Source organism: Falco rusticolus, chromosome 1, assembly GCF_015220075.1.
Source record: "Falco rusticolus isolate bFalRus1 chromosome 1, bFalRus1.pri, whole genome shotgun sequence".
NCBI classification, from domain to species: domain Eukaryota; kingdom Metazoa; phylum Chordata; class Aves; order Falconiformes; family Falconidae; genus Falco; species Falco rusticolus.
In genome coordinates, this window is record NC_051187.1 from 32,623,815 (window position 1) to 32,650,265 (window position 26,451).

The following is a 26,451-nucleotide window of genomic DNA, read 5'->3' on the forward strand; positions in this document are numbered from 1 at the left end:
CGCTAGCCCCCTTCTCTTATCATCTGCGGCTCAGGCAGCGCCGCGGGCAGCCCGGAGCCAGGCCCTCAGGGGGCCTCTGAGGAGGTCCGGGGCGTGCGCGGCACCGCTCGCCCGCCATATTGAGTGTGGCTGCCGCGGCCCGCACGTGCGCCGCGCGTCGCGATAAAAACCGTGTCGCGATTGGAAACGGCGTTGAGCGATGCTTTCAGCGACAGCAGTACGAGGCTTATTTTGCAGGCAGCCCTCAGCCCCTCGGGTAGCGCTCGGCGCCAGCCCTAAGGCAGCGCGGGGGCGTGGCCGGCCCCGCCCGAGGGTATAAAAAGGCGGCACGAGGCCGCCCCCGCCCGGCGGGAGGCTCAAGATGGCGGCGCTGAGGGCGGCGGGGGCGGCGCTGCTACGGCCTGGGCGCGGGGAGGCGGCGGCCAGGCTGGGCTACCACAAGAAGGTGAGGGGCTGTGGGGAGGGGGACGAGGACGAGGAGGGTGGCTGGGGATACCCGCGGTGGCTGGTGGTGACGCGGTGTCCTCGCAGGTGGTGGATCACTACGAGAACCCGCGCAATGTCGGCTCCCTCGACCGCAATGCCAAGAACGTGGGCACCGGCCTGGTGGGCGCACCGGCCTGCGGCGATGTCATGAAGCTGCAGGTGACCTTGGGGACCCGCAGGCACGGGGAGGGGGGGTCACCAGCGGCTGCTGTGAGGCCCAACCGCCCTTCTTTCCCCTCAGGGATGCAGTGCGGCCTTCCCTCCTCACGCTCTCTGCACCCTAAAATGTCCCCTGGGGCCTGGGCAGGGCCTGTCCTGCTCCCCGGGGCCCCTCCTGGCCCTGACAAGGCGGCTCTGGGGTGACTGGCAGAGCTGAGCCAGCCCCTGAGGTGCCACCGATGCTCTCACAGGTGGAAGTGGATGAGAACGGGAGGATCATCGACGCCCGCTTCAAAACCTTTGGTTGCGGGTCAGCCATCGCGTCAAGTTCGCTGGCAACGGAGTGGGTCAAAGGGAAAACGGTAAGGGTGCCCACTGGAATCAGAGGTAATGCCATGGAATGCCTTCAAAGCTTTAAACATGCCCGCGTTGTCTGTTGGGATCATGTAGGAAACACTGGCTTAGGAATCCCAGGACTGACTTTGTGCACTGCAGTACAGTAGCTTAGAAAGCAGCCCTGTTAGTGGCCTGACCTCTAGGGCGATAGCTGCCTTTTCCAAGAATCTCCATTAATCTGCAGGGAAGTATTTCGTGTCTTAAGCAACAAGCAAACTATGCTGATTGCATATTTTGGAAGAAAGTTTAATTATGGAGCATCTTTAGATCATTTAGATCTTTCTTTCTGTAGACAAGTAACGCATATCTGTATGACGGTAGTAGATAAGCACGTTTAGGGCAGCCCAGCTGGTAGCACTCACTCTGTGACACCAGTATGTGGTGTCACAGCTCATTCCTACCACCGCTCAGTCTGAGAAGTTCCTTAATTCCAGCATCCTTTGCTGCCCCTGGCAGTTGAGATGTTCTTCTGTGTGGATTCTGTTGGCTCTGGAGCATGAAAGCACTCTTAACCAATGCCTTTGTAGCCTGTGTTGTACCTCACGTGACCAGTGACCACACACTACCTGTGTTTCAGGTTGATGAAGCACTGAAAATCAAGAATACTGATATTGCTAAAGAACTCTGCCTTCCTCCAGTCAAACTGCACTGCTCAAGTAAGTAAAGGACCAAACAGTGAAAGTTCAAATACAGACTTGTACTTGAGAGGGAGACTTCTGGGAACAGCACAGGTGCTTCTGAATGTTGTTTTCCAAATAAAGTTTCTGCACAAGGAACAGCTAAGGTTGGCCCATAAGAGAAGCGTGCTTATATTCAGATTTCAGGGGGGCAGGTGGGGGATGTTAAGAGTTTTCAGATCCCTTTCATCTTTTGGACCTCATAGCTCAGCAGACTTGTAATAAAGTGTTCAGATTCTGACATTCTTTTTCTAAGGTGCTGCAATGGTGATGACTACTAGCTGCCCTTGTTTTTACGGCATCTTTTGTTCTAAAGGATTTTTGTCATCTTTGAAATACTTGTTTTGTTTGTAGTGTTGGCTGAAGATGCAATCAAGGCTGCATTGGCTGATTACAAGTTGAAGCAGGATCCAAACAAAGAAGAGTCAGAGAAGAAAGCAAACAATGCCTAAACTGACTGTAAAGCTTGTCCTCATTCCACTTAAATTTGCGGTGCAATTATTCTAGCTATTAGTAGGATCCTGCGCACTACTAAATGAAGCTGTAAGATACGCACAACTTACGCACAACATGTCACTGCTCGTGTGTGTACAGCCACTGTCGTTGTGCTTACACAACTGGGATGTGGGTATTTCAGCAGCCTGTGTCCTGTCACGACTGTGAAATGTAAAAGTGAAGAAGGCTGCTTAGCTGCAGAGAACACGGTGGCTTCTTTCTGGAGAGAAAATCCTGATGTTCTGGTACTGGAAGGGCTGCACTTTTTTGGAGGATGTATAGTTTTGCCTAATATTCTACAGAATTTGGTGGGAAATGTTGCCTTGGTCTTAACGTTTATGTAAGAACTACAGATCCGTCTGTGTATCAATGCAGTATACAAATGTGGGGCAGTGTGTCTGCCTGCAGACTACCGCTGTGTCGGAGTTTCATTTCACAATCTGTGTGAGCTCCTCCTCTCCAGGGTGCCAGGGCAATTCTGCTGGCAGTAGAGGGCAAGTGGGCACTGGGTGCCATCGCCCCAGGAAGTACAGACCAGTGCTAGCAGGGCTGGCTTCTGCTCGAATCCCTTCAGGACTATTTGCTTTATTTTTTATTTTTTTTTTTAAGCTCCCATTAGAGGAGCAATCTTAATTCTGGAGCATCTTCTTTAAGAATTCAACCTTTGACCTAAGTGCTTTGTTAAGGAGAGTAAATGTGCCCTTGGGCTTGAGCCCAGGAGAGGAAGGGTGTAGTGGGATGTAGGGCTGAGGAGGGGGAGTGAGCAGGGGTGGTTCCCTGCCCTCTGGAGATGCCTCCGCATCCCAAGGGCTGCAGTTCAGCTGAGATTTGCCAGAGGAGCGGGTTGTGGGGAGAGCATGGTGGATGTTTGCCTTGAGGATTCGCACGCCGAGCGTGTGAGCTGGCTCCCCAGGAGCTGGGGGCACACTGGTGTGTGGAAGGTCAGCGTGATGTGGTATCTGGCATGGCTTACGCGCTGTGCTGCAGGCCACCGTGCTCTCCTCTGCCTTTTGGTGGCTGCTTTTTTCCCAGGGAGTATTCCCATAAATTTCAAAAACAAACAGAAAACACACTTGCAAACTTTGCCTCCTCTTAAGGTTTGAAACCACACAAGAAATCTTACTTGCCTTTTTTCATACCTAGGGTGTTTTAAAAACCATTTAAAGAGAAGTGGCTATTCTTAATACATCTGTCCACAATATTTTTTTTTTTTTTTTTTTTTTAAATGCAGAGCAGGCCACGTGTTGCTGCTGTGGTTTGTCACTCACATGTGAGACCGCTCTTGCGGTACCTCAGCTGGGCACCACCCCATGCGCCGGATGCTGTCCCTTGGCACGGCCCCATCTCCTGCTGCCCTCCTGCAGCGAGGAATGTGCCTTGCTCCTTGGGAGCAGTCCTGTGGTTTCCCCAGTTAAAAAAAAAAAATCAGGGAAATTCCAGCCAGCCATGTCTGCTTTGAAGCAGAATCAGCTCATGGTGCTTGTGAAAGCCCCACAACAAACTGCAAGAGGGAGATAAGAACTGGCACGCTGTTCTAAAGGGGAAGGGTGTCCTGATGCAGGGACCTGGGGACACATCCTGCCTGCCCTGTGGCTGGGACAAAATGCAGGGTTATGGGGATGCACGGATGTAGCGATGCAGGGATACCGGGATGTGTTGCTTTTGAGGTAGAAAAGCCTCTTTTTACTTGCCTGCCACCCCTGCTGGGTGCAGCTGCGTCCTTGTGCTGGGGTGTGCGGCAGCACCGCAGCCCCCCCGCCCTTGCCTGTGGGGTGCAAGATAAAAATTTCCCAGAAATGGTTTGTCACGTGCAGATTTTGTGCCTGTTAAGCACATTCTCCAGCTCCCAGGGTTTCACCCACACAGATAGCCTTCACCCCGAAGCATGGCCAGGCTGGCTGCCAGTTGCTCTCGGGGGGCACCCGTGGGCCCCGTGGGGCTGGAGCTGAAACCTGGTGTGATGCAGGGAGGGCTCTGAAGGAGCAAACAGATGGGGGGTTGTGCTTGGGCCACCCAGTGAGCTGCAGAAACACACAGGAGAGGAAATCTGCGTAGGAAATGTCTTTATTAATAGTTGAAGGGGTTAAGAAAATAAGGCAAAAGTCCAGCTGGGCTCTTGGCTGCCCTCGGGTCACAGCTTTGGGGTAAAAAAAAATGAAAGAGTGGGTCCTTGCCACCAAATCCTTCTCCTTTCTCCCCTTATCTGGGCAAGGATGGCCAAGGTCATCCCAACCTCAGTGGCCACAACGATTGGCAAGGCCAGCCCGTGGTGCCCGAGGCCACAGTGGGCCCCTGCCCTGCTCCCTGCAGAGGGGGGGCAGCTGCTGAGACCCCCCCAGCCGTGGTCCCACGCCTACCCAGAGGGACGCAGCTCCCGTCCAGGTGCCCGGAATGGACCAGGATGCTGCTAATTAGTAAAATAACATTTAGAAGAAAGCTGGTGGAGGGCGAAGGCTACCTGGCGCAGCACCGGGGGAGGGGACAGAGCAGGAGCTGGGGAGGGGGGGTCTGCACACACCCAATGTCTGGGGGTGGGAAAAGCCCCTTGGGCAGCAGGAGCGATAGGGCTGCTGGTGTTCCAGCCCTGCAGAAAAATTCCATCTGCTAAAAAACGCCTTGGCTTTGCAACAGCATCTCGCCGGTGCAAGGGTCAGTGGGCCCCGGTGTGGGGGGGGGGAGCAGGGGGGAGTGGGGGGCTTCATCGGGGCTTCCTTGAGCCGCCACGTACGTATGGAGCAACAAACCACCAGGTCCATCGCGTGTCTGTGGGGTGTCCCCGGGCCGGCAGCTCCTCAGGCTCGCCTGGGACCGGGTCCCTGCCCTAGATGCCAGGGGGGGCCGGGGGGCCATCCCGGGATGTGTTGGGGGTCCCCTCGCCCCCTGCTCCTGTTGCGCTCACTGCTTCCTCAGCACCTGCATTTTGGGGAGGGGGCTTGGCCGGTTGCTCATCACCCAACTTTTTGCTTCCTTCCTCGTCTTCCTCGGCGGGGGGGCTCTGCTCCCCCCGGGCCCCGTTGGCCAGCGGCGCCTTGTGGGGGGATCTGAGGTTCTGGGCAGCGGCGAGGATGTCTGCCTGCAGCTGCCGGTTGCAGTCGAGCGGCTCCTCGGCACCAGGGTTGGGGGCCTTCTCAGGCACCTCGCTGAAATCCCGGGGCCCCCCCACTTTGTCCTGCTGGTCCACGTACTTCTTCTTGGGGAAAGAAGAGGGGTAGTAGGCGGATGCCTTGTGCTTCTGCCGGACGATGACAGCGGCACAGATGATGAAGAGGAGGACGAAGGCCAGCGAGCCCACCACCACCACCAGCAGCATGTACTCCTTGAAGAAGTCCACCAGCCCATCCAGCACGCTGCCCGGTGCTGAGCTGTTGGTGACTGTGGTCCCCACCGCGTCCCCCACCGTCGGGCCGGTCCCGGGTGTCACATGGTGGATGGGTGGCACAGCTGATACCTCCTCACCATCCCCACTGCCCCCACCATCGGGCAACACCACGGTGCGCCGGGGGGCTGCCGAGCGTGCCGGGGCTGCCGCCAGCAGCAGCAGCCATGTGACCATCGCCAGCAGCGCTGCCATCGCCCTCCGGGCTCGTGCACGACGGCCTGTGGGATGCAGAGGGGAGGGCAAAACATTAACACCCCGACGGAGTGAGAGCCCCCCCAAACCCCGGCGCAAGCAAAGCCACGCGATGCGCCCACCCTGAGCCCTGCGCATGGCTCTGGCGCAGCGGGACAAGCCACCGACAGTTAGCTCAGGCGCTCGCTTATTCACACAGCTGAATTTCCTTAAGAAAAGCAAAATGCAGCTCTGGTTTCCTCGCCCCCGACGCTGAGCAAGGGTCTGTGTTTGTTTTGCAATGGCGCGCTGCAAAAATAGATGGAAACCAGCTGAACTCAATTGCTCAAGCCTGGGGGACGCTGTGTGCACGGCGAGGGGACCGGGGCTGCTGCCAACAACGGGCTTCAGACAACGGTTATTTGGCTGATTAGAAAATTCCTGAAAAAATTGAGGTTTCCAGTGGAAACTTTGACACAGGCGACGCTGCCAAGGGACCAGCCCCCAGCGCGAGTGGCATTTCCCAACCTCTCATCCCAGCACAGACCATTACAAATGATTCCCAGCTTAAATGTGGCTAAAAATAGGTTGGCGGCAGGATTTCATCCCGGTGCTGCTGCAGCGGCCGAGCGGTGCCACCACGGGGTGTGTGGGACCCCCCAGAGCCTTTGCCAAAGGACAGCCCTGGAGCCGGGGTGCAGGTCTCAGGGGTCCCGGCTGTCCAAGCATCCCCGGGGAAGGGGGAAGGCCAGTGCCATCCCCTCACCCCGCCTCACTCCTCTGTGCTGGATGGGGCTGGATCTGCCCCACACCGGCCCCCACAGCCCGCGGTGCAGTCGGACATGAGACGAGCGTTTCCCATCCCTGCACATGGTCCGAAGCCCCCGGCCAGGCTCTGCACCCCCACGGGGTTGGGGAGCGGGCTGCGGCCATCCCCACCACGTTGCGTCGCGTTCCCAGGGGACAGCAGCGCCTTTTGGCTGCGTCGTGCCACGTAACGCCATCGAGCCGTTCCCAGAGCTCACCCCCTCTGCACGGCCCCGCGGGAAGGTCTCAAAAACCAGCTCCCCGGGTCTGTTGGTGGAGACCCCCCAGGGCAATTCCCCCAACCTCAAGCCCCCCAAATCCCAACCCGCCTCCCATTTCCCTCCCCCCAAATAAACCCAGCCCAGCAGCGCTGCAAACCGGGAGGGACTCCAGCAGCAGGACTTGGCTTTCAGGCTCCTTCCCGGCTGCAAAAATCTGGTTTGTATTAAACCAGAGCAAACAAACGGCGGCAGAGGCAGGAGGTGCCCCCGGACCACCGACCCTCCCGACTCACCGCAGGCACTGCTGCTGCCATGGGCTCTTGGCTCACTGCAGTAATGGCAGCACTGCCAGGACAAGGGGATTTGGGGGGCTGGGATGAGCCCCTTCCTTCTCCCTCTCCACCACCTTCACCATGGGGAGGGGCAGGGAGAGGGGTCCAGGGGAAGGTGAAGGCATTCATTTGCCGTTAGCAAGCGGAGCTGATGAGCAGCCACAGCCACAGAAGTGCTGACCGAAGCCCAAATCAGTGCCAAGAGCAGGGCCTGTTGCCCTGGCCATCACCAGACCTCCCTTCCCAACCCCATCCCATCCCATCCCATCCCATCCCATCCCATCCCATCCCATCCCATCCATCCCATTCCCATCCCCATCCCATCCTCACCCACCCCCATCCCCACAGTATGTCCCTGGCTCCGGCTCGGCCAGACACAAGCGAACCCCACTCCGCTCCCCTCCACCCCCCATACATTCGGGAAATTCACGGTTTTGATGTTGTCCAGGTGCAGCATCCTCTGAACTGTGCCCAGGCACGTGGCAGGCTCCATCCCGTGTCCCACCGTAGGGACCATGCCCAGCCCTCCCCGCAGCACCCTGGCCATGGGGCAGCCTGCACCCCGCTCAGGAGCCACCCTGAAATTGGGGAGCAGTCTGGCACTGCCAGTGGGATCCTCACCTTGCCCACAGCCGCCGCGTCGGCAGGAGGGAGCAGGGAGGACAAGGTCTGTCCCGCACAACTCGCCTCCTCGTGCCCCTTTCTGCTTGCCTGCTGGGATGGAGCCTCCTCCTTCTCCTTCTTCTCCTCCTCCTCCTCCTTCTCCTCCTCCTTCTCCTTCTCCTCCTCCTGCGCCGCAGCCTGGGACCAGCTTGTTCTCATTAGGGCCGGGCTGGGGAGGGAGCGCAGGAGGCCAGTGAGGGGCAGGCGCCCCCCAGCCCCCTCCCAGCCAAAACCCAGCTGCAGGCTGGGGGGCTTCCCAGCCTCTTGCCCTGCCAGCAAAGTGGGGAGCCCTGGTGCCCCCTGTCATTCTGGCCCCATTCTGGAAGGGGCCTCTTTTTGGGCTGCAAGTAGGAAAGGGGGTCACACGGAGGGGTTATTGTGGGGATGTTCTTATCCATGAGGGCGGAGGTAAAACCCCATCCCCTGGCCATGTGGCTGAGCGCCACGGCAGGACAGTGGTACTGGCACCCCCAAAATGCTTCCCAGCAATGCCATGCCAGGAGCAAGCATCCACCCCACCCAGCTGCCTTTCACAGTGCTCCAGGACCCCTCACCGCCCCATTCCAGGGCCAGATCCTGCCCCGTGCCCAGCCCTGCAAGCCCAGCCCCTGCAGCCCTGCCTGGGCGCAGGCACGAGGTGGTGGGCACGGCCACCGAGGCCACGCAGCACCTGGGATCCCAGTGGGACAGTGAGGCTGTCAGGCTCAGTGCCCCAGCGTTATTGGGGGCTGGCAGCATGGCACAGGAGCAAACAGGGCTTGGGACCCCCGCCTTCATTTCAGGAGACCTTTTCCTAAATGCCCCAGCCTGGCAATGCCGTGGCACAGCCGCCCGTGCCGTGGGGTGCAGAAAACCACCCCTGCAGTTCCCCAGGCCAATGCAGCAGCAGCAGCCACACAGCTCCCCAGGGCAGGCTCTCCAGGCTGGGGGTCTGGGGTCATCACTTGGACCCCCCTGTCCCCGGCAGAGCTCTGCCCACCCCACCACAGTCCCCTCCGTCTGGGCTGAGGTTGCTCAAGAGGCTGCAGCCGGCAGCGGGTGACCTCATCCTCTTGCGATTTGCCTCTGCGCCTCCCTGGGGACCCTGCCAGATCCCCCCGCAAAAAAAAAAACAACCCATCACCAGTACCCAGGGCCTGCGGCTGCTGCGGGGCTAGGGGTGAGGGTGCCTGTCCCCATCGTTGCTGGCACCGGAGGGGAACCGGCGCCATATGGGTTTCAACCGGCGTCGCCAAACGTAATCATGGCTCCCAGAAATAACGAGTCCGTCCATCTGTCTGCAGCTGGCGGCTCCACGCAGCTGCTGGGGTGGCTTTTCCCGGCCTTAAATGATCACTGCTGAAATCTTAGAGGGGAAGGGGGAAAGGCGAGGGGAGGCTGGGGGGTGCGAGGGTGGCCGCATTGCTGAGGCAAGCCGGCCTGGAGCAGCGCCAGCGGCATCCGGACTGGCTCCTGCAGCCCAGATGGGGACGGGGCTGCGATTCCTCCCCATGTGCCCAGCAATGCCGGCGTTGGGCTGAGCCTCCTCATCCAGGGTCCCCATCCCTCCTCATCCAGGATCCCCACCCCTCCCTGCCCAGTATCCCCATCCCATCCTGCCCAGAGTCCCCACCCTTCCGCAGCCGTGGTCCCCACCATCCCCATCCAGGCTCCCTGTCCATGCCCTGGGCTCTCCCCGCGGCCGCAGGGGCACGGGGACAGGCAGCCCCCGGTGCCAGCACACACCGGCCATTACGATGCCGTTTTTGCCTGCGGCTGGGGAGGGCTCGGCCGCTGGGTGCTGGGCAGGGCACTGCCACCCCGGCCCCGCTTTGTAATTTGGGTCAGCTGGAACGTGGGGACCCGCAGGGCTCGGCTCCGCGGTGCAGCCGGCCGGCCGTAACCTGCAATTTGAGACATTCTGGCCTTGCTCTGCTTGTAATTTGCTTCACTGGGCTGCACTTTGCTGTGCCAGCGAAATACCCGTGGGGACTGATCCTGTGGAGCTGCACCACGGCGTGCACAGCACCGTGCACGGCACAGCATGGTGCACACCACCGTGCACAGCCCCACGCCACCCGCTGCCCCCTGCACCGCACGCTGCCCTCCTGCCGCACGGACTGGGGCTGGCCGGGGCCGCGTGCCCGAGGGTCCTGCTGGGACCCCAGCTGGCTTCCTGCGGATTCCTCTGCCGTGAGCTGGGACATGGCAGCCCGACAGGACCCGCCGACGATGCCAAATAGGGCGATTCCCGGCTCCCGGCAGCCGGCTCCCGCTCCGGCGGTGGAGGAAAGTTTATCCTCGCTGGGCTGCTGGTCCAGAGGGGCAGGCACGGGGCTGGGAGCCATCCCTCCCACCTGCACCCATCCGCCTTCTCGGGTCCCACCAGCCTCATCCTCACCTGGAGCGGGGGCAGAGACTGGATGAGCCGCTGCGGGGTGAAGCCGGATGATGAGGGCATACCTTTGCCTCTGAAAGAAAGTGGGGCTGGGGGTGACGGTGGCCCCTGTGGGTGACCGTGGCCTCTGTGGGTGACAGTGGCCCCCATGGGCTCCCATTCCCCAGCCTGGCCCCAACAGCACATAAACCTTTGTGCCCATCACGGCTGAGCCATGAGCTCCTGCGGCTGCTTTTTGGCACGGCAGGGTGCTGGCACCCACACGCACGGGGACACAGTGGGGTCAGAGCAGGGTGGCATCGCCAGGAAGCCCAAACCCCAGGTGTCCCATCTGGGGACTGGCCACCGCCACCGGCTGCGGAGCCCCTCGCCCACGCTGAGTCACCCATAAACATTTACATTTGCAGCGGGGAGTGGGGCCCCAGCGCTCGGCCCCAGATGGAAAATATCCGAAGCGCAGTGTGAATGTAAACAGGCGGCGGGGCCGGGGTGCAGGTGAGCTGCTGCGCTGCCAACCCACCCACGGGGCGGCCACCCCCAGAGGTGGCTTTTGAGGCACCCAGCGTGCAGCTGGGGGATGGGGTGGCTCCAGCGCTTGTGCGCTGCAAACCTGGAGGGTGGGATGGGGCCGGGGGGATGGGGACTCCGAATCTGGCAGAGGAGGGGTGGGGATGGAGGGATGGGGACGCTGAGCCTGGCCACAGCCAGGACAGGGATGGAGGGACAGGGACCCTGGGACCAGCTGAGACAGGGATGGGGACGGAGACAGGGGGACGCTGAGCAGGGCAGGGACAGTCCCTGGATATTTCTGCTCCCTTGGGTGCCCCCCCCAGGGCCAGGCACAGGGAAGGGGTCGGGCTGGTGGCTTAAGGGACGACTGACACCAGTGCCCTGGGGGAGGTGGGACCTGGCAGCGAACCTGAGGCCTCTTCAGCCCCCCAGGTACAGGCAAGACAGTGGGACTGGGACCCTTGGTGACTGCGCATGGCTTTGCTCTCCCCATCCCTCCGGCCCCAGCCATGCAGGGACAACCTGGGCCAGCGACACCCTACGAGACTAAGAGCCTGTGACCACCACTTGCCCACCGGGGACAAGCCCTGGGTGCACCGGCAGCGCACAGGACCATCCTGACGGGTAGTGACAGTGCCGGCGGCGTCCCCTTGCCTCGCTGCAGGCGACCGCAGGGCAGGAACACGTTACGCCACGAGCGCACCCATCCCTGTCCCTGTCCCCCGTCCCCCCCCCGCCATTTCCGCCGTGGCACCGCCACCTTTTCCGCTCCCACACCACGGCACGAGGCTGAGCCCCACGTGGGGAGGGGGTCCCTGGGGCTGCGGGGGGGGTTGTTTCTGCCCGGTGAGGGGTGTCTGTGGGTTTTGTTTCTGCTCCCACCCAGGGGCTGGGCCTGCTGCTGGGGAGGAAGGATGGAGAAGTGAAATTTTAGCAGGGGGATATGGGCAGGCAGGGAGAGGGGAGGGGGCTGGGGGGCTGGCGGGCACTGTCCCCACCAGAAAGAGACCACCACGTCCAGATAGCGCTTTAATGGGGTCGGCCGCAAGGGCTGAGCTCACCCTCGGGGAAAGCAGCTCCCCATCACGCTGGTCCAAGTGAAAACACCGACCCAAGGGGATGGGGAGCCTGCTCGTGGCTCCATGTGTGGCAGCGCCAGGGAGCGGGCACCATGGCCACAGCCCCGCGATGCTGCGGGATGCAGGACCAGTCCCTGCGGTATGCAGGACCAGTCCCCGCGGCTCAGGAGTGCTCTGGCAGGAAGCTGCTGAGAGTCAGGTTGTCACCGTCAGCCTCGGAGCTGCCATTGAGCAGCAGCTTCGGCCGCCGAGCTGGGCCGGCTTTGGGGCCGTTGGTGGCCACCTCGCCATCGGGCAGCAGGGAGGAGATGCAGATCATCTCGGTGCGGCTGAACCGGCGGTGTCCCGTCCGTGCCCGGCGCCAGAGCAAGGTGCCTAGCACCCCTGTGCACACCATGAAGGTGGCGGCCACCAGTGCCAGCAGCAGGATGGCCAGCAGGCACTTGCCCATCACCCTGCTGGGGTCCCAGGGGAGTGGCGCCGTGGTCCCCTGAGGCTGCGTGACCCCCGGGGCCAAACCAGTTGTCGCAGGGGGAGCTCCAGCTTTCCTGACTTTCTTGTAACCCGTGGTGGTGGGGTCGAGGGCTGGGGGGGTCACCGAGCTGCTGTCCGTGCCGTTGGCCACCATCTTCTCCTCACCAGGTGATGTGAGCCAGCTGGGGACGGTGGTGATGCTCTTTTGGGGTGCTGCCTGTGTGCTGGGCTCTGCTGGCTCAGAGCCCTGCAGCAGGTCGGGATCAGGGGAATCGGTCTCATCCTGCAGATCAGCTGTGGTGGGTGCTGTGAGTGCCTGCTGCAGGCTGGCGTTGGTGCTGGGTGCTGGTGGTGGTGTGGAGCCCAGCAGCAGGTCGGGATCAGGGGAATCGGTCTCATCCTGCGGATCGGCTGTGGTGGGTGCTGTGAGTGCCTGCTGCAGGCTGGCGTTGGTGCTGGGTGGTGGTGTGGAGCCCAGCAGCAGGTCGGGATCAGGGGAATCGGTCTCATCCTGCGGATCGGCTGTGGTCGGCACCACGAGTGCCTGCTGCAGGCTGGCGTTGGTGCTGGGTGCTGGTGCTGGGGCAGAGCTCAGCAGCAGGTTGGGCTCAGGGGAATCACTCGTGTTGCTGCTGAGCATCGTGGAGGCATCGTGGCCGTGCCCTGGCGTGGTGGCGGTGGCGCTGGGCTGCTGCCCACCGTCGACCCTCTTCCTGCGGGAGAGTGGCAGGGGCTCAGCCTGCGCCTGCCCGGCCGCCCCCCAGACCCACTGCACACCATGGTGCTGCCCCGGCTCTGGCGGTGGCATGGCCTCGCACACCCACAGGGTGCTCAGCACCAGCACCAGCATCACCGGCACGGCCTGGCCCGGTGCCATGGGACCTGCGAGGGCAACAAAGGGAGCAGAAGAAATTCAGGTGCTGGTCTCTGTGGGAGGATGCTGAGTTCTGTTGTTCAGGCTGGAAATGGCCCCAAGGAGGGATGGCGCTTGAGCAAAGCATCCTCCTCCCCTACTGGAGAGGGGACCTTGGGTTTAGCGGGGGGTCAGAGGATGCGACCACCGACCTCCTCCAGCCACGGCCAGCAAAGCCAAGCTGCCTGCACCTGCACCTGCTCAGCCCCGGCAGTGCCGCTTGAGAAGAAAGTTTTGAAAAGGAAGCTGAGTGTCTGGAAATGGGAAACGAGCCGCGATGGAGGTGGCTGTTGCAGGACAGGCAGTTGCAGGATGACTCCCCGGGCAGAAATGAAACCGTAGGGATGCTGCATACATTTTCATTGACTCCCCCTGGGGTGCCTGTCCTCCCCCTCTGCCAGCAGCAGCGGATGACACCGTGTGCCTGTGCATCTGTGCCGGAATGGGAGGAGAGGCAAACCCACCCCAAACCCACCCCACCCCCACCCCGTTACATCTGTCAATCACCGATCCCCCCTCAGCAGCCCCTGTGGCTGGTCTCTGCAGCCCTGCACCCAACAGTATCCAAATACCCATCAATGCTCCCCCGGCACCGAGCATCCCTGGGAGGCTCCCACATCCCCGTGGCACCCACCCACCTCTGAAAAACCCCAGACACCAGCACTGCGCAGCACGCGGAACCCCCCGGGGACCCACGCTTGCCCCAAGGGGGACCCTGAGCATCCCCTTTGCACCCACAGCATCCCAGGGACCGATCCCTCACCGGACACCCTCCCACCGGGGCTCACCTCTGCCGGGGGATGCTGCAGGACCCCGAGCTGCAGTGCTGGCAGGCATCACCAGCGAGGGTCCGGCTCGGGGGCTTGAGGGCAGCCCCAGGGCTGGGCAAACGCCGAAAGCCGAGGGGCGTCGTGGGCTGCCCTCCGCCTGTGCCTCCCGCCCGGGCGGGGAAGGAAAGGCGGGCGCGGAAGAGTGGCTGTGGTTTCAGAGAGCCCGGCGGGGGAAGGACGTCACGCCAAGAGTGGGGCCACCACGGGCTGGGGGCTGCGTGCCCCCACCACTGTGGCTGGCTGGGATGTGGGGTGTACCCCAAAAAGGGGCTTTCTGCCCCTCGCCGGTGTGCGCAGTGCTCCCTGGGAGCCCCCCGGCCGGCTCGGCCCCACCGGTGTCTCTGCCGAGCTGCGCGCTGGAGCTTGTGCCACCCCGAAAGCAGAAGTGACGGCAAACCTGGTGCCAGGGCTGCCAGCCCACCCCGGCATGCTGCGGGCACGGCTGGGGGGGCAGCTCACTGTGCCCCCAGAGGGCACGTGGAGGTACCCCAACACTGGGAAACAGCCTTCTCGTGCGAGGAAGAGGAGGGTGAGGGTCTGGCTCGATGTCTTTGCAGAGCCCTTGCACCAGGGTCCTTCTCTCTGCTCCGCCATCCCCAAGAGGGGCTCTCGGGGGCTGCGGGGGGCTGGGCACTGTCCCACCACGTGGCACAGGCACGTCGCCCCACTAACCGCAGCACAGGCGGGAGGTGCAGCCGCAGGAAGGATGCTGCAAGAGCACATCCGCAGCGAACACCCTGCAGCTGCTGCTCAGGGCCATAAACAACCCCACCGCCTCCGCTGCCCCCACCCCGGGGGGACCCCGAAGCCCCAGTGCTGTGGGCTGAATGCACCCCATCCCTTCTGGAAAACTCCTGGCCACGGGGGCTGGAAGAGCATCCTGGTTCCTGCTGGCCCCAGATCGCTTGTGGGAAAATACGCACAGAAAGTGGGGGTCAGGTCCATGGGAGTGGGGGGCAGTGGGATGAGCATCCCCTGGTATGGGTCCAGGGGATGTGTGGGTGCCCAGGGAGCACTGCCGCTCCGAGAGAATCCCTGTCCTGTCCCCAGGCATGGCCAGGCTGTGCCAGAGCTGGGGGGCACTGGAGGCAGCTGAAGGCGGTTGTGGAATGCAGCTCTGGGGGGGGGATGCTGGGGGGAGGCCCCAAACCTTGGTGGGAACTGAACGCTGATGTCTGCAGCCTGGGCCTGCTTTGCCGTTGCAGGTTTTCCTGCACCCTCAAAGCAGGTTTTGGCTGGGAAGGAGCAGAATGAGCTCCCCCCCGGCTCCAGGGCAGCCCCCAGCCGGGGCTATTCCTGCCGGAGACCGTGTCAACCCAGTCTCAGCCCTCACCAGCAAGTCTGTACCATCGAGTCCTGCACCCAGCCAAGCTCTTGGGTTCACCCGCAGGGAAATCACCAGCAAGTCCATGTGCACCCACAAGGATGGGCCCCAGATCCCCTGGGACAGTGCTGGCTGGGGCAGAGGGGTCCCAGAGGACAGACCCTGCACAGTCACAGCCCTGCATCCTCTGGTTTCCTTCGCGGCTGTTGAGGGTAGTGCCATCATTTCATAACCTGGTTATGGCTAAAAGCCTAAAAGTGCACGTGCTACTGGGTAGTGGTGGGTGCAGGACACAGAGAGTCAAAGAAAAAGCAAACCAGAGGAAGTTTATAATCAATGACTTTTATCTTTTGAAAATGGAAGCAAATATTTGGACAGATACTATGGCCGCTCTATAAGAGCGCATCTTTCAGGACTTCGCTGGTTCTCTTCTGGGATATCACGGCTACAAAAAGCTTCAGGCACTGACTCCGGTTGAGCCTGGCTAGGCATCAGTTCATTTAAATAAAATACAGGCTATAAACTAAAAACCAGGGCGGCCTTTCCTCCACCCTCCTCGGACCATCTACCACGCACTGATCTCCTCTGGGCATTTCGATCCAGCATCTCAGAAAACTTATTTCCCTCCAATTAGAAAAAACCAAAAGGTCCCCAAGCACACAACCCTGAAGTCACACATACAAATCAACACAGAGATCACCATTTGGGGGAGCATTACGTTTGGTTTTGTTTTCCAAATAAAAAATAAAAATACACATCATCTCAGCCATTTACTGCAATACAACAACGTCACCAAACATTCAAATAACTTGGAGCGTCCAGACTGCGAATCCAGCATCAGTGGTCACGGACACTGCTGCGCTCACTGCTTAAAACAAAGAAAACCCACTTTTCTGAAGCTTTCATGCTATGCAGTTATAACACATCCTCTGTCTCTTCACGACTCATCCTCGTGCCTCTCCAGCTACGTCACCTGGCCGTTCCGATAGCGCGGCTTCACCTTCACACACACAAGATATCCCTCCAGAACAGAGAATCCTTAATCTGTAAGTTCTGAACATGCAAACACTGGAAAAAATGGAGAATTTGAGGATTTCTAGCTAACCTAAGGAAAAAAAAAAAAAAAATTCACTTTAGCCTGGACAAAGGGACACGTCCCCCCGCTGCCGGGGATGCCCTGGGTGGGGGGAGGCTGCTCTGGTGCGGCGGCTCCCAAGCACACAAACGTGCACGCACATCGGGGATGCAGTGAGCTGCTCCAGGGATGGTCCCAGCTGGGACAGGCATCGTGGCTCCTCAGCCAATAGCCCTCGGACACCCGATCGTCTTTGCCCACCTTTGGATTTGACACAGGTTGCCAACATCTCCCCAGCACTGCGGGGATGGGCAGTGCCAACCCAGCCTGGCACAGCATGCTGGGGGGGGGGGGGCGACATGGGTCCTGTTGGTGCCCCAGGGGCACAGCCTGTTAGCAGGGACCCATCCCTGCCCCAGGCAGCCCCCCTCGTGGCAGAGACCCCACTGAGCAGAGGTTTGCTGAGCTGAGGCATCCAAGCGATACCACGAGGAGGTCACAAGCTCGGCCTGCTCACACGCTTTCTCCCCTGAGGATCCCCAGCAGTTCTCCAAACTGGGATCAAAACCACCCTTCCCCAGTCCCTTCCACTCCAAAGGGCTGGGAGTGCAGGGGGGCTGGGTTTGGAGGTCACTCATCTGATCCGGGAACAAATAACTTCCTGCAAAGTTTTACGGCATGGTGGGGCGGTGAGGCAGGAACGGTGGAGAGGAAAAGAAACATTCTGAAAAATAAGAGAGGCATTTTGTTTTCGGAGACCCATCGTGCTGAAGTCACCTAGCTAGTGCTAAAGCTGCTTTGGAAGCAAGAGTCTAAATTTCTGACATCAGCATTAATGTGAGGGGCCAGAGAATTGCAAGCTGGCAGATTTCAAAAGCTTCTTAAAAGTCAACGAGCCAGAGCACGGTGGTGCAGCTCTAGCGCGAAACAAGTATTTACAGCAACGCATCCAGCTGAAACAGACCCCATGGAGAACCTGGTGGCTGTGGATGTCCCATGGCACAGCTTAAACCCTGTACTCTGCGGATAAATGTAAAGGTATTTCCTGCAGGAAAGTAACTTCTGCCTCAAAAGAAAACAAAAAAACCCTCGGCAAGTAAAACATGTGCTTTTGGACATGGCTAGAGGAATCCACGGGGGTATTTTAAAAGGGCAGCATGATGCTAGTTGAAAAGGTCTGTAGAGTGTAAAAAGGAGAAGAGGCATTTTGTGTGATGAATCACCTCCTTCACAACTACGGTTTTTTTTCTGTAAACTGTCAGACAATGGTGGTTAGGGAAGCAGGAAAGGCAGCTTGTACGATCTCTGAGGGGTCTCAGCAGCAGCCTTGGCCACACTGCAAAGGAAACCGATCTCATTGTTCAAAATTGAAGATTTATACAAAATAGCTTCAGTTTTGTTCTCTAAACAGTATAAACACCCACCATGCGCACACACACACCTGCACACACACGCAGTGCTGTCCCTTTAAATTTAAAACACAAATACTGCAAAGTGGCAAATAAGAAAAATAAAAAGCAACTTTTTTTTTTTTTTTGGCAACTTTAAAAAATGGTTAAGAACAATGTGGCATTGGTCCCTAAATCTAGAAAAAGATATTTGGGCACAACATTGAAAGTCAGAATGGATTTGTTTTCAAGAATTCGTAACATCTGGAAAAAAAAAAAAGACTGTAAAAGTAGCACTTATTCTTTTTGACTTGTTTGACACAGTCACATAAATTCATTAAAACATCAGGAAAAAAAATCTTTCACTAAAAAGCTTGGCTTTTAATCATCGGCTCTCGTTGACGTGAATTTAGGAGAACAGGAAAGCTCGTACTGGAATGCTGCACGCTGCTGCTTGCTGAACTGGGGGAACTGGAATGTGCCTGGGCTGGCGGCAGGGCCAGCACCGCTCGCCCCGCTCAGTCCGCGATCTTTGCCATCTGCTGCTCCAGCTTGGAAATGCGCTCGTCTTGGTTGGTGATCGTGTCTTTTATAGATTTCAGCTCTTTCAAAATCTCATCCAATTTGGCTTCGTTTTGCTGGAAGACAAGACAAGACACGGATTTGTTAGGAGGGTCAGTGGGGCACGCGCTGCAGATGGGAGTTTTCAAAGCCAGGGGCTCCTCCGAAGGGGATTCTTGGGAGCCGCAGGTGTGCCGGGGTGCGCAGGCAAGCGGGGTGAGTGCGTAACACACGCCTGGCACAGTCACCGCGGCAGCTGCGATGCTCAGGGCACAGAGCAGCGTTTCCAGTGGCGAGGACATGCTAAACCAATATCTAAGTGTTTAAGGACCTACTCGATTGACGGCTGTCACTTCCACATCTCCCCATATTGCTACAGCTTGTGTTAGCTACAGCCCCCAATTTCAGACTTGTACAACCTCCTCCTGGACCTGCAACCGTCTGAGGTCTGTTTGTCCCACTGCCTGCCTGTCCTGGGTTTTACAGAAAAAAAGAGATGCACAGAAGCTGTCCCAGGTAGGTGGGTGGCTGGAACAACAAGGCAAGCTTTTCTTTGTGTCACAATTCCCAATCATCTTCCACAGCTACAGAAACCTTGCCTGGAACACCACAACTCAAGTGCCATCTCAACTTCAGGTGACCCACTGGGCACCCAAGTCCAGGGGTACTTGAGTCATACATGCTTGAGCTTTGGCATCCCTGTTTCTGAAGATGCAGCACCCCAGTATTCATGTCTCAGGCCACCACCCCCAAGTTTGTGGGTTTTACTCACGGTGTTTGAGGCATCAGCTGCTTTCTTTGGAGCATTTATGAGATCACTTTTCTTGTTTGCGGCAGGCTTGTTGTCCAGTATGTTCTTCTTGACCACCTTGAGATCCCTGTTCTTGCCTGGAATGTACCCATGCTTCAAGGAGATGAGAAGGGGATCGGCATTCTTCCCTTCAAACCACTCCTCTGCTTCCAGAGCTGCTTCTGGGCCAGCTGTGTCAGGGTACAGGTCATCCTGGAAGAGGTCCGACTGCAAGCCAGAAGACATGAATTGGTCAGGTGCTTTGGGGCTGGAAAGCACAAGCTGGCTTCAAACCACATAACCAGGAGGCAGGGCTCACCTTTCGAGGAACCGTCATGATGATGGGCTCACATTTCCTCTCGTGAAGCTTGAAGAACCTTTCGAAGAAAAAGAACAGCTGCGAGTTAGATGGGAGGACCCCAAAACACCGTGCAAAGGAGACCTCGCACCAGGAGACAGGCGATGGGAAAGGAGCCACCCCAAGGAGTCACAGCCGGGCTGTGCCAGGACTTGCAGGAACCTGCAAGGGCTGGAGAAAACCACCTGGGCGCACGCGGAGCTCCCCTCTTAGGTACTGGGTGACTTCAGAGGGTCGCATTTTGGCCAGGAGGGACTGTCAGCGAGGCATGGTCCACTGCTCAGACCAACGAGGCAAGCCCCACAGCGGTGAGCTACAGGTACACGCCAGCCAGGCTTCTGCTGTCCACTCACACGTGCCACCACACTCTGGTCACCCCTCGCAGTCCTGCCACACACTCCAACATCCCCAGCCTGGCCACTGCTGCTGAAATATCCGCGTGCTTCAGGCAAGTGCAGGCTCTGCTCCCTTTCAGGGGCTCCTGCTTTCATTAATCATCAAAGGAGCATCCAAAAATGTCAGGGGCCACATCCAGCATGTCCCTTACCAGCGGTGTGCCGGGAGCCACTGCATGACACAAACCTGCCTTCCTGCTTTCTTCCTTTCTCATGTTTCCTGAATTGCACCTGCACTCTGGCCACTGCACTGCTGCTTCAACGACTCTCTCTAAATTCCTGAAACTAGCTTCCAACCCGCTCGCTGTGTGCAAGCTGGAGGCTGCTATCGGACCCAGGCACCAAAAATTTATCATCAATATCTTGACAGCATAGGCTGTAACCGACCAGATGCCAAGTTTTCTGCAGACAAGGTATTCTGCTAGATATCACGCGTTCATTTGTAACAGACCGCCTAACTCCCAGCATATTTTGAGGTTATATCATGCTATGCCCAGCACAAGCGTCACTTTGCGTCACAAGTCCCAACAAAGACTGCAGAAGCAATAGTGTGGCAGAGGGGTCTTTCCAAAGCAGGCTCCTACCCTCAGCAGTGCTCCATTTGTGAGCAGGGAGCACGCAGAAGGGTTTTACAGAGGGCTCCCAGCCCTTCCCCGCCCCGCCACACTCCTCCTCCACCTGCAGAAAGCTGGCCGACGTGCGCTGTAGGAACGTGGCTTGCACCGGCCGGGTGCAGCAGCGGGACTTCTCATTTCTGAACGACTGAGCACACGACGGGGGGGCCAGCTAAGACGACCCCACTACCCTGACAGCCTCTCTCCTTACCTGGCAATCTCACACTTGTTCACATCAAGGCCCCTCTTTGGCATGAACCCCATGCCCCTCTGCGGCTCTTTGCTGCTAAAGGTGTTGAGGTAGTGAACATAGGGGGATTCGTCCGTGATCTCAAAGTAGCGAATGCTGCTGTCACCCTGCAAGAAATGAAAGAGGGACCACTCCAGAGGCTTAAACTCCCCGTGCCCACATGCCTGCTTCCCGCTAGGCAGCCATCAGTATCACCTGACAGCTTTTCCTTCCAGGAATGGCACCAGAGAGTGATCCACAGTTTAGAGCTTTTGGTTTTTTCGCAAGCTAAAACTTTTCCTATTTACCAGCCTGATGTGTCTCACCTCAGGCTGCTCACAGCAGCCGCTATCAGACAGCGCGCTGCTGTGTTCTCGCTATCCGTACGGCCTCAGCAGGAGCGTAAAACACATCCCTGCCGTAACCCAAGCACGTCAGCTGAACGGTTTCTCAACAGTTAAGTGCTGTTCTTCAAAATACTGGGGTACAGCGACCTGGAGCTCAGGCTTCCAAGATTGGGGGTGTCAACTTCCACACCTCCTCTTGTGACAAAGCTCAACTTTCTGCCACAGGCAGGCAGAAAAGCTACAAACCAGTTTCTCTTTGATTCCAGGCTGCTCTACTACACTAGCATTTCTGAAACAGCAGAAGAGGCAGCAGATATAAAACAAGTATTTCTCATTAGCTGTTTACAAAGGTGGGATTCTTGAACGTACTTGTATGGATCCTCCTTTGCAATTACTCGTTCATCTTGACTTTGGCTCCTATTTGTAGGAAGTCCAAAGCTGTGGCATGAGAAGTGGGCACTTTAGAGCACTTAATGCCTAAAACCTGCTTTCAGAAAGAGCATGTGATTCCAGTTTTCTGTTACTTAACCCCACGAAATTACAGTGGGTGTCGCTACAGCCTCCATCATCTTCAAGTACAAGGAGGATAACAGCTGAAATGTACCTTCCTCCCACACTAACGAACAATTGTGCTGGTCAACACCAACAAGAGGTGTTTTGATGATGGTATCTGACTTACTGCATGAAGAGCAGCTTCGCCTAAGTAATTCCATCTCAAAGAAACACCCAGTAACATACCAGACCCTCACGGGCTCTCTATGGTCCCGCAGTGAGGATCAAACCAATTTCAGAGCAGCCTGATTTGTCTGCAGCCCTGACCATCGCTGCAGTGCTCATTTTTTTGGTTCTACCCTTCTCAATCAAGACAACTTGGGCAACATTTCAGAGGCGTCATTCATTCCACAAGAATCTCCCTCTAAACACACCCAGTCATGCCAAAAGCTTCTCTTTACCTTGCCACACAAGTAAATGATGTTGGTATCTGGATCGTAGAACGGCAGCAGGACCCCGTTGCTGGTGTCCATCTCATGAAGGGCTATTGGCTCCTCCATGTTTTTCTGGAAATCAAAAAATGCCAGGGATGTTAATGAGGAATGGAAAAGCTCGTGTTAACATAGGATCTAAATTATTAACGGTTCTTTGTAGCTAGTGAACACGCAGCGGTGTTTTCACCACCCTGAAGGATCTGTGCGTTACAATAACACATGCTGAACGAAATAACACAGAACGAAACAAAACAGGACCCAAGAAAATTCACAAAGGGAAAGATGTGACCTAGTCTACACATCGCTAGAGCAAGTGTCTCGTGCTAGTGTGCTAGGATCGCTGCCGTCTTGCTCTGCACATGTAACATAGAGAATGAAGCGACCTTCACAGAGCCGCCTGCTCTCTGTGTACCATCTCTCAGGCCCTTCCAAGTGCGCAGCTCCCAGCTCCATCGCTGCAGGGGCTGGTCCAAGAGAACTCACGTCCTTTACTGAGTGAACACCCAGCCTAACTAACGGCAATACCTTCCGGCCCAGCAAACCTGAGCAGCAGCAGGCAGCAGATGGAAGAGGGAATATGCCCAAGTATATGAACTGTGAATTTAGTGGGTGACTACGGGTCTGGGCTAGTAACAAAATGGGCATTACAACAGCAAAGTAGTAATGAGACAGGAACATACTGGATTCCAAAGGGCAAGCTGCCGTTCGCTCATGCGGCTGAAGCCAGTCGTGAAGATGTTTCCATCGGCGAGGAAAATGGCTCGCATGGGCCGGGCTCCCTCGTGGGTTTTCTCTTTCTCCTGAAAGAGATTTACAGGTTAGCCTCTAGCAATGGACAGAGAAGCCCAGCTGGTGGTGGCTTCTCTTCTAGCTGCACAGAATCGCTGGCAGGACACACTGCTCCTCCACACATGCTGACTCCATGGAGCAACATCCAACTACCTTGGCCTGACACTTGAGGGAAGAAAGCAATTACTAAACTACAAAAGGGGTGGTCATTCCTGGCTCCTTCCAGCTTTGCCTATCAAGACTCTTGCAAGGTTGAAGGAAGACTTCTTTGCAAGCTACGACACATGTGTAGGCTGCTACATCTCCACTTTGCATACACAGCTTCAGAACTGTAATTATACAAAAGGATTAGATGTGGAATTACACTCCTGCAGGTTTTAGAACTGAGCCCTAAAATTCGAGCTCAAACACTAATCCCGATAAACCCAGACAAATCCTTCAACCACTGCTATCTTTTCTGTAATTCTTTTCCTCACTTTGAAAAACACAAATGAACATGGTACATATGCTAAGCTAGAAGGTTCTTTATGTGCTCTTGTTAACCATCTGCTGGAGTGAGACCCAGTTGCTTTTTAATTATTGCACAAACTTACAGCAACAATTTCTTGTTTCCTGGGGTCAATAACTCGAACTTTTTTGTCTTTCGAAGCTGTACAGATTAGGCTGCCATTGCGATTCCAGCTCACATTGTAAATCATATCCACGTGCATGTCATCCAGGTTTATGAGGGCTTCACCTGTTCCCACATTCCAGATGATGATTGCATTATCACAACCTAAAACAGAAAATAACAGCTAAAGTCACAACACCGGTGTACACAGAAAGAAGCCAGCAGCAAAGAACAAAGAATAAAACCTGCTGCAGCAGCTCCAAAGCCTCAGACGCTGTCTCTTAAACATGCTCCGTGCACCAGCATGCACACAGAGCCCCATCCTCACCCAAAGACAGGCTCGGAGCAGGGACCAAGCAGCCAGAAAAGACACAAAACTCCTTCCTTGAAAGTGTCGAGCACCTTCTCAGAGGCGCTGTAGCTGTCCCAAACAAAGGCACTGCTCTCACAGATGGTCACCACCCCTGCCCACGAGCTGTCTGCACACATGCAACAGGCAGGAGGGACAGGAGAGGTCCCTGGCAGAGAAGAAGCTGAGGGGAAAAGCAGGAGGCACAGGTGCAGTTGAAGGTCGTCTGCAAAAGCGTCACGCCCTGGCCACTGCTACTGCAGATTTGTGCAGGAGCGCTTGGATCTTGGCTCAGCCACAGGACTACACAAGCAAGAGATGCCAAGGGCAAAGAGGCAATGTTCTTACAACTCTATACGTGAGAACACTGGCTGGCAGCCAGTCATTGCCTTCTCAGGTCAGAGAGATTTGTGGCAGAAAGAGTAAAAGTGGCACGGATGGAAAATAGGCAAGTGACAGCAAGAGAAACAGCAGAACAAAGAGAGAAAAGAATGGCAGGCAGCAAAAGCTGAGGTCAGCGGTTTTACAAGGACTACAACCATCAGGCGGGTGGTTTTATTGAGGTACCAGACAGCAAGAAGACAAGGAATAAAGCCTAAGATGAGACAACAGCAAAATAAAGAACAGGGCTGGAGGACCAGAGAAGGGAAGCACAATGTGTAACTGAGCAAGTAATTTCTCCTAAGGCTCCAGAGGGGTGAAAACATGTAACAAGGCACAAGATAACAAGCACTCTGAATCCCCAGAGGACATGAAAGACATCCAAAATCAGGTTTTGTCACCAGGAGGAACCCTGGAGACTCCAATGACCTGACAGCATCCCTCCTCTTCCGTGTTTCTTAGCAGTAACCCTGGCCAGACTGCTTGGACACACACATCTTGGTCCTTGCAAGTACAACAGCCTGAGAAGGTACCTAAGAAAAATCACTGTCTCTTTTTGTAGGTTCTTACACTGAGTTTCATTACGTTAACTGCCACAAGGTCTGCAACTCCAAGCATTTTTGGAGAAACCAGACTGAACTGGTACCTCAGAAGGCATTTATATCAATAGAAAACACACAGCTCATCTAACAGCCCAGCTGAAAGGATTGGCTTATTTCACTGGGCTCCAACCTAAAGGTCATGCTTTGAAAGCCTCGGACCGTGCTAATGGATAACGACTTATCCATTTTATTTCCCTAATGATGTGACTGTTTTTCAGTGGTCGAAAGCATCTCATCGTATAGACTGTACCAGTCAAGGAGACAATGTGGAAAATGCTGAAAATGAAAGTTTGTGGAAGGAACAGCCGGACTCGGGGATACCTTGCAGGGCTCACTGAAAAGGAGAAACAGTTGGGCCCTTTACAAAAGTACGTGAAAACAGGGATGAGCAGAGTGCAGATGTAAATGGTTATCACTGGATGAAACTTGCAGATCAAATAAAGCCTGGAACAAGTTTAATACTGTAATTTATGCTGCCAGACAATTTCCTGGTTCTTGTCCCTGTAAACTGAAGATAATAAAAGGCCAGGATAAGGAGGGGGCTGTGAGCCACGTCTCCCAGTGTTCCCAGGCAATGCCACACATCTTGTGATTCACCAGCCCGAAGCAGCTGGGAGCAGAAAGAAGGAAAAGGAGTCAACAAGCTCTTCTCCAAAATACCTGGTGTGCAGGCAGAACGTGAGGGAGAGGTGCTTGCTGACCCTCCAGCCCTGAAGCACCGTACCTGCACTGAGCAGCACGTTGCGTGCCGTCGGATGCCAAGCCACAATGCCGACTCTCTTGGAATGGCCTTCTAACACTACCACCGGCTCTGTCAGGGACAGGGTCAGCCCGTTCTCAGGAATCTGCCACACCTGGAAAGGGGAAAGGAAAGACGGTTAGCCAAGGGCCATCCCCTCTGAAAAGCGTCTGGCTTGCTGGCCTCCTGCATCCTGCACTGTGCCACCGCAGAAGTCCAAGCTGTCACATCTCAGTAGAAACAGGATGAGAGAATCGGGGAGGGAATTGTTTCCAGCCACCAATAAACCTCTGGCTGATCTGTGCGTAACATCCTTCCTAGCGCTCGCTGCCAGCCCATAATCACCAGCTAGGTATGCTGCAAACGCCCTGTTACTGCTGTGTCCAGAGATCCATCTGCCTCAGATGCTGCCTCAGAAGGGTTCAGAAAAATTTGCCTTGCAGCTCCAATTCCATCTGAACAAGCTGCTGTCTTTTCAAATTATGCTCATCCCTTGGAGGGACAATATCGCAGCTATACTGGCGCCCACTTTTTATTTCTTTAGAAATACCAGCAATTACTTTTCAGGTTGTGTTTAGAGCCTCCTTTCTGATGCTGTGTAACTGGGGAAGAACAGTTTGGTCCTGGCATAGGTTAAAGCAGCCCAAGTTAGCCTTGCAGCAACTACCTCCGAATGCAGCAAATTGCCTGCTTGCTTCTTGCCTGCTCGGTTACACAACCCTTCTGTTGCATCTCCAGGCAAGTGCCATCAGGAGGAGGAACAGACCCCCAAGGATCAAACAGCGCTGGAATTCCAGCTGCGGAGTCAGAGCAGGTTTATGCACCCAAGGAGGCGCTTTCTGCAACTGGCTGGGATGGGAGAGACAAAACCCATCACCCCGTGGCCCAAGGCAGGATCAGCCCTACCAAAACTATTCCTGCAATTCAGCACCGGACAATCATCTT

General features: G+C 56.7%; 4 protein-coding genes across 9 annotated transcripts in view; 1 reads left to right on the forward strand and 3 right to left on the reverse strand.

Annotated features, from left to right (window-relative positions):
• The first annotated feature begins 329 nt into the window (after window positions 1–329).
• On the forward strand, window positions 330–2,625 carry ISCU (iron-sulfur cluster assembly enzyme). The gene is made up of 5 exons (XM_037375655.1): window positions 330–445; window positions 532–645; window positions 897–1,007; window positions 1,619–1,697; window positions 2,073–2,625. Exons 1-5 carry the CDS (start codon window positions 362–364, stop codon window positions 2,168–2,170), a joined length of 486 nt encoding a protein of 161 aa, XP_037231552.1. The 5' UTR covers window positions 330–361; the 3' UTR covers window positions 2,171–2,625.
• A 1,634-nt stretch (window positions 2,626–4,259) lies between these two features.
• Window positions 4,260–7,848, reverse strand: TMEM119 (transmembrane protein 119). The gene is made up of 2 exons (XM_037375654.1): window positions 7,745–7,848; window positions 4,260–5,810 (listed from the first exon to the last, which is right to left on the reverse strand). Exon 2 carries the CDS (start codon window positions 5,782–5,784, stop codon window positions 5,035–5,037), a length of 750 nt encoding a protein of 249 aa, XP_037231551.1. The 5' UTR covers window positions 5,785–5,810; window positions 7,745–7,848; the 3' UTR covers window positions 4,260–5,034.
• Window positions 7,849–11,689: 3,841 nt separating this feature from the next.
• SELPLG (selectin P ligand) lies at window positions 11,690–14,553 on the reverse strand. The gene is made up of 2 exons (XM_037375656.1): window positions 13,928–14,553; window positions 11,690–13,108 (listed from the first exon to the last, which is right to left on the reverse strand). The coding sequence occupies exons 1-2, from the start codon at window positions 13,974–13,976 to the stop codon at window positions 11,916–11,918; spliced, it is 1,242 nt and encodes a 413-aa protein (XP_037231553.1). The 5' UTR covers window positions 13,977–14,553; the 3' UTR covers window positions 11,690–11,915.
• A 1,062-nt stretch (window positions 14,554–15,615) lies between these two features.
• Window positions 15,616–26,451, reverse strand: part of CORO1C (coronin 1C) — a 47,553-nt gene continuing 36,717 nt past the window's right edge. For all 6 annotated transcript variants that reach the window (XM_037375657.1, XM_037375658.1, XM_037375660.1 and 3 more), the window contains 8 exons: window positions 25,492–25,621; window positions 23,419–23,600; window positions 22,717–22,836; window positions 22,004–22,108; window positions 20,686–20,831; window positions 19,427–19,484; window positions 19,090–19,335; window positions 15,616–18,394 (listed from right to left, as the gene is read on the reverse strand). In XM_037375657.1, coding sequence (XP_037231554.1) covers window positions 18,275–18,394; window positions 19,090–19,335; window positions 19,427–19,484; window positions 20,686–20,831; window positions 22,004–22,108; window positions 22,717–22,836; window positions 23,419–23,600; window positions 25,492–25,621 — 1,107 coding nt within the window. In that variant the 3' untranslated portion in view covers window positions 15,616–18,274. The remainder of the gene's footprint in view (window positions 18,395–19,089; window positions 19,336–19,426; window positions 19,485–20,685; window positions 20,832–22,003; window positions 22,109–22,716; window positions 22,837–23,418; window positions 23,601–25,491; window positions 25,622–26,451) is intronic.

Coding starts and splice junctions, on each gene's coding strand:
- ISCU (XM_037375655.1), top strand. CDS start 362: ATGGCGGCGCTGAGGGCGGCGGGGGCGGCGCTGCTACGGCCTGGGCGC. Junction 646..896: donor GCGATGTCATGAAGCTGCAG/GTGACCTTGGGG, acceptor ATGCTCTCACAG/GTGGAAGTGGATGAGAACGG. Junction 1,698..2,072: donor AGTCAAACTGCACTGCTCAA/GTAAGTAAAGGA, acceptor TTTTGTTTGTAG/TGTTGGCTGAAGATGCAATC.
- TMEM119 (XM_037375654.1), bottom strand. CDS start 5,784: ATGGCAGCGCTGCTGGCGATGGTCACATGGCTGCTGCTGCTGGCGGCA.
- SELPLG (XM_037375656.1), bottom strand. CDS start 13,976: ATGCCTGCCAGCACTGCAGCTCGGGGTCCTGCAGCATCCCCCGGCAGA. Junction 13,109..13,927: donor TGCAGCATCCCCCGGCAGAG/GTGAGCCCCGGT, acceptor TTGCCCTCGCAG/GTCCCATGGCACCGGGCCAG.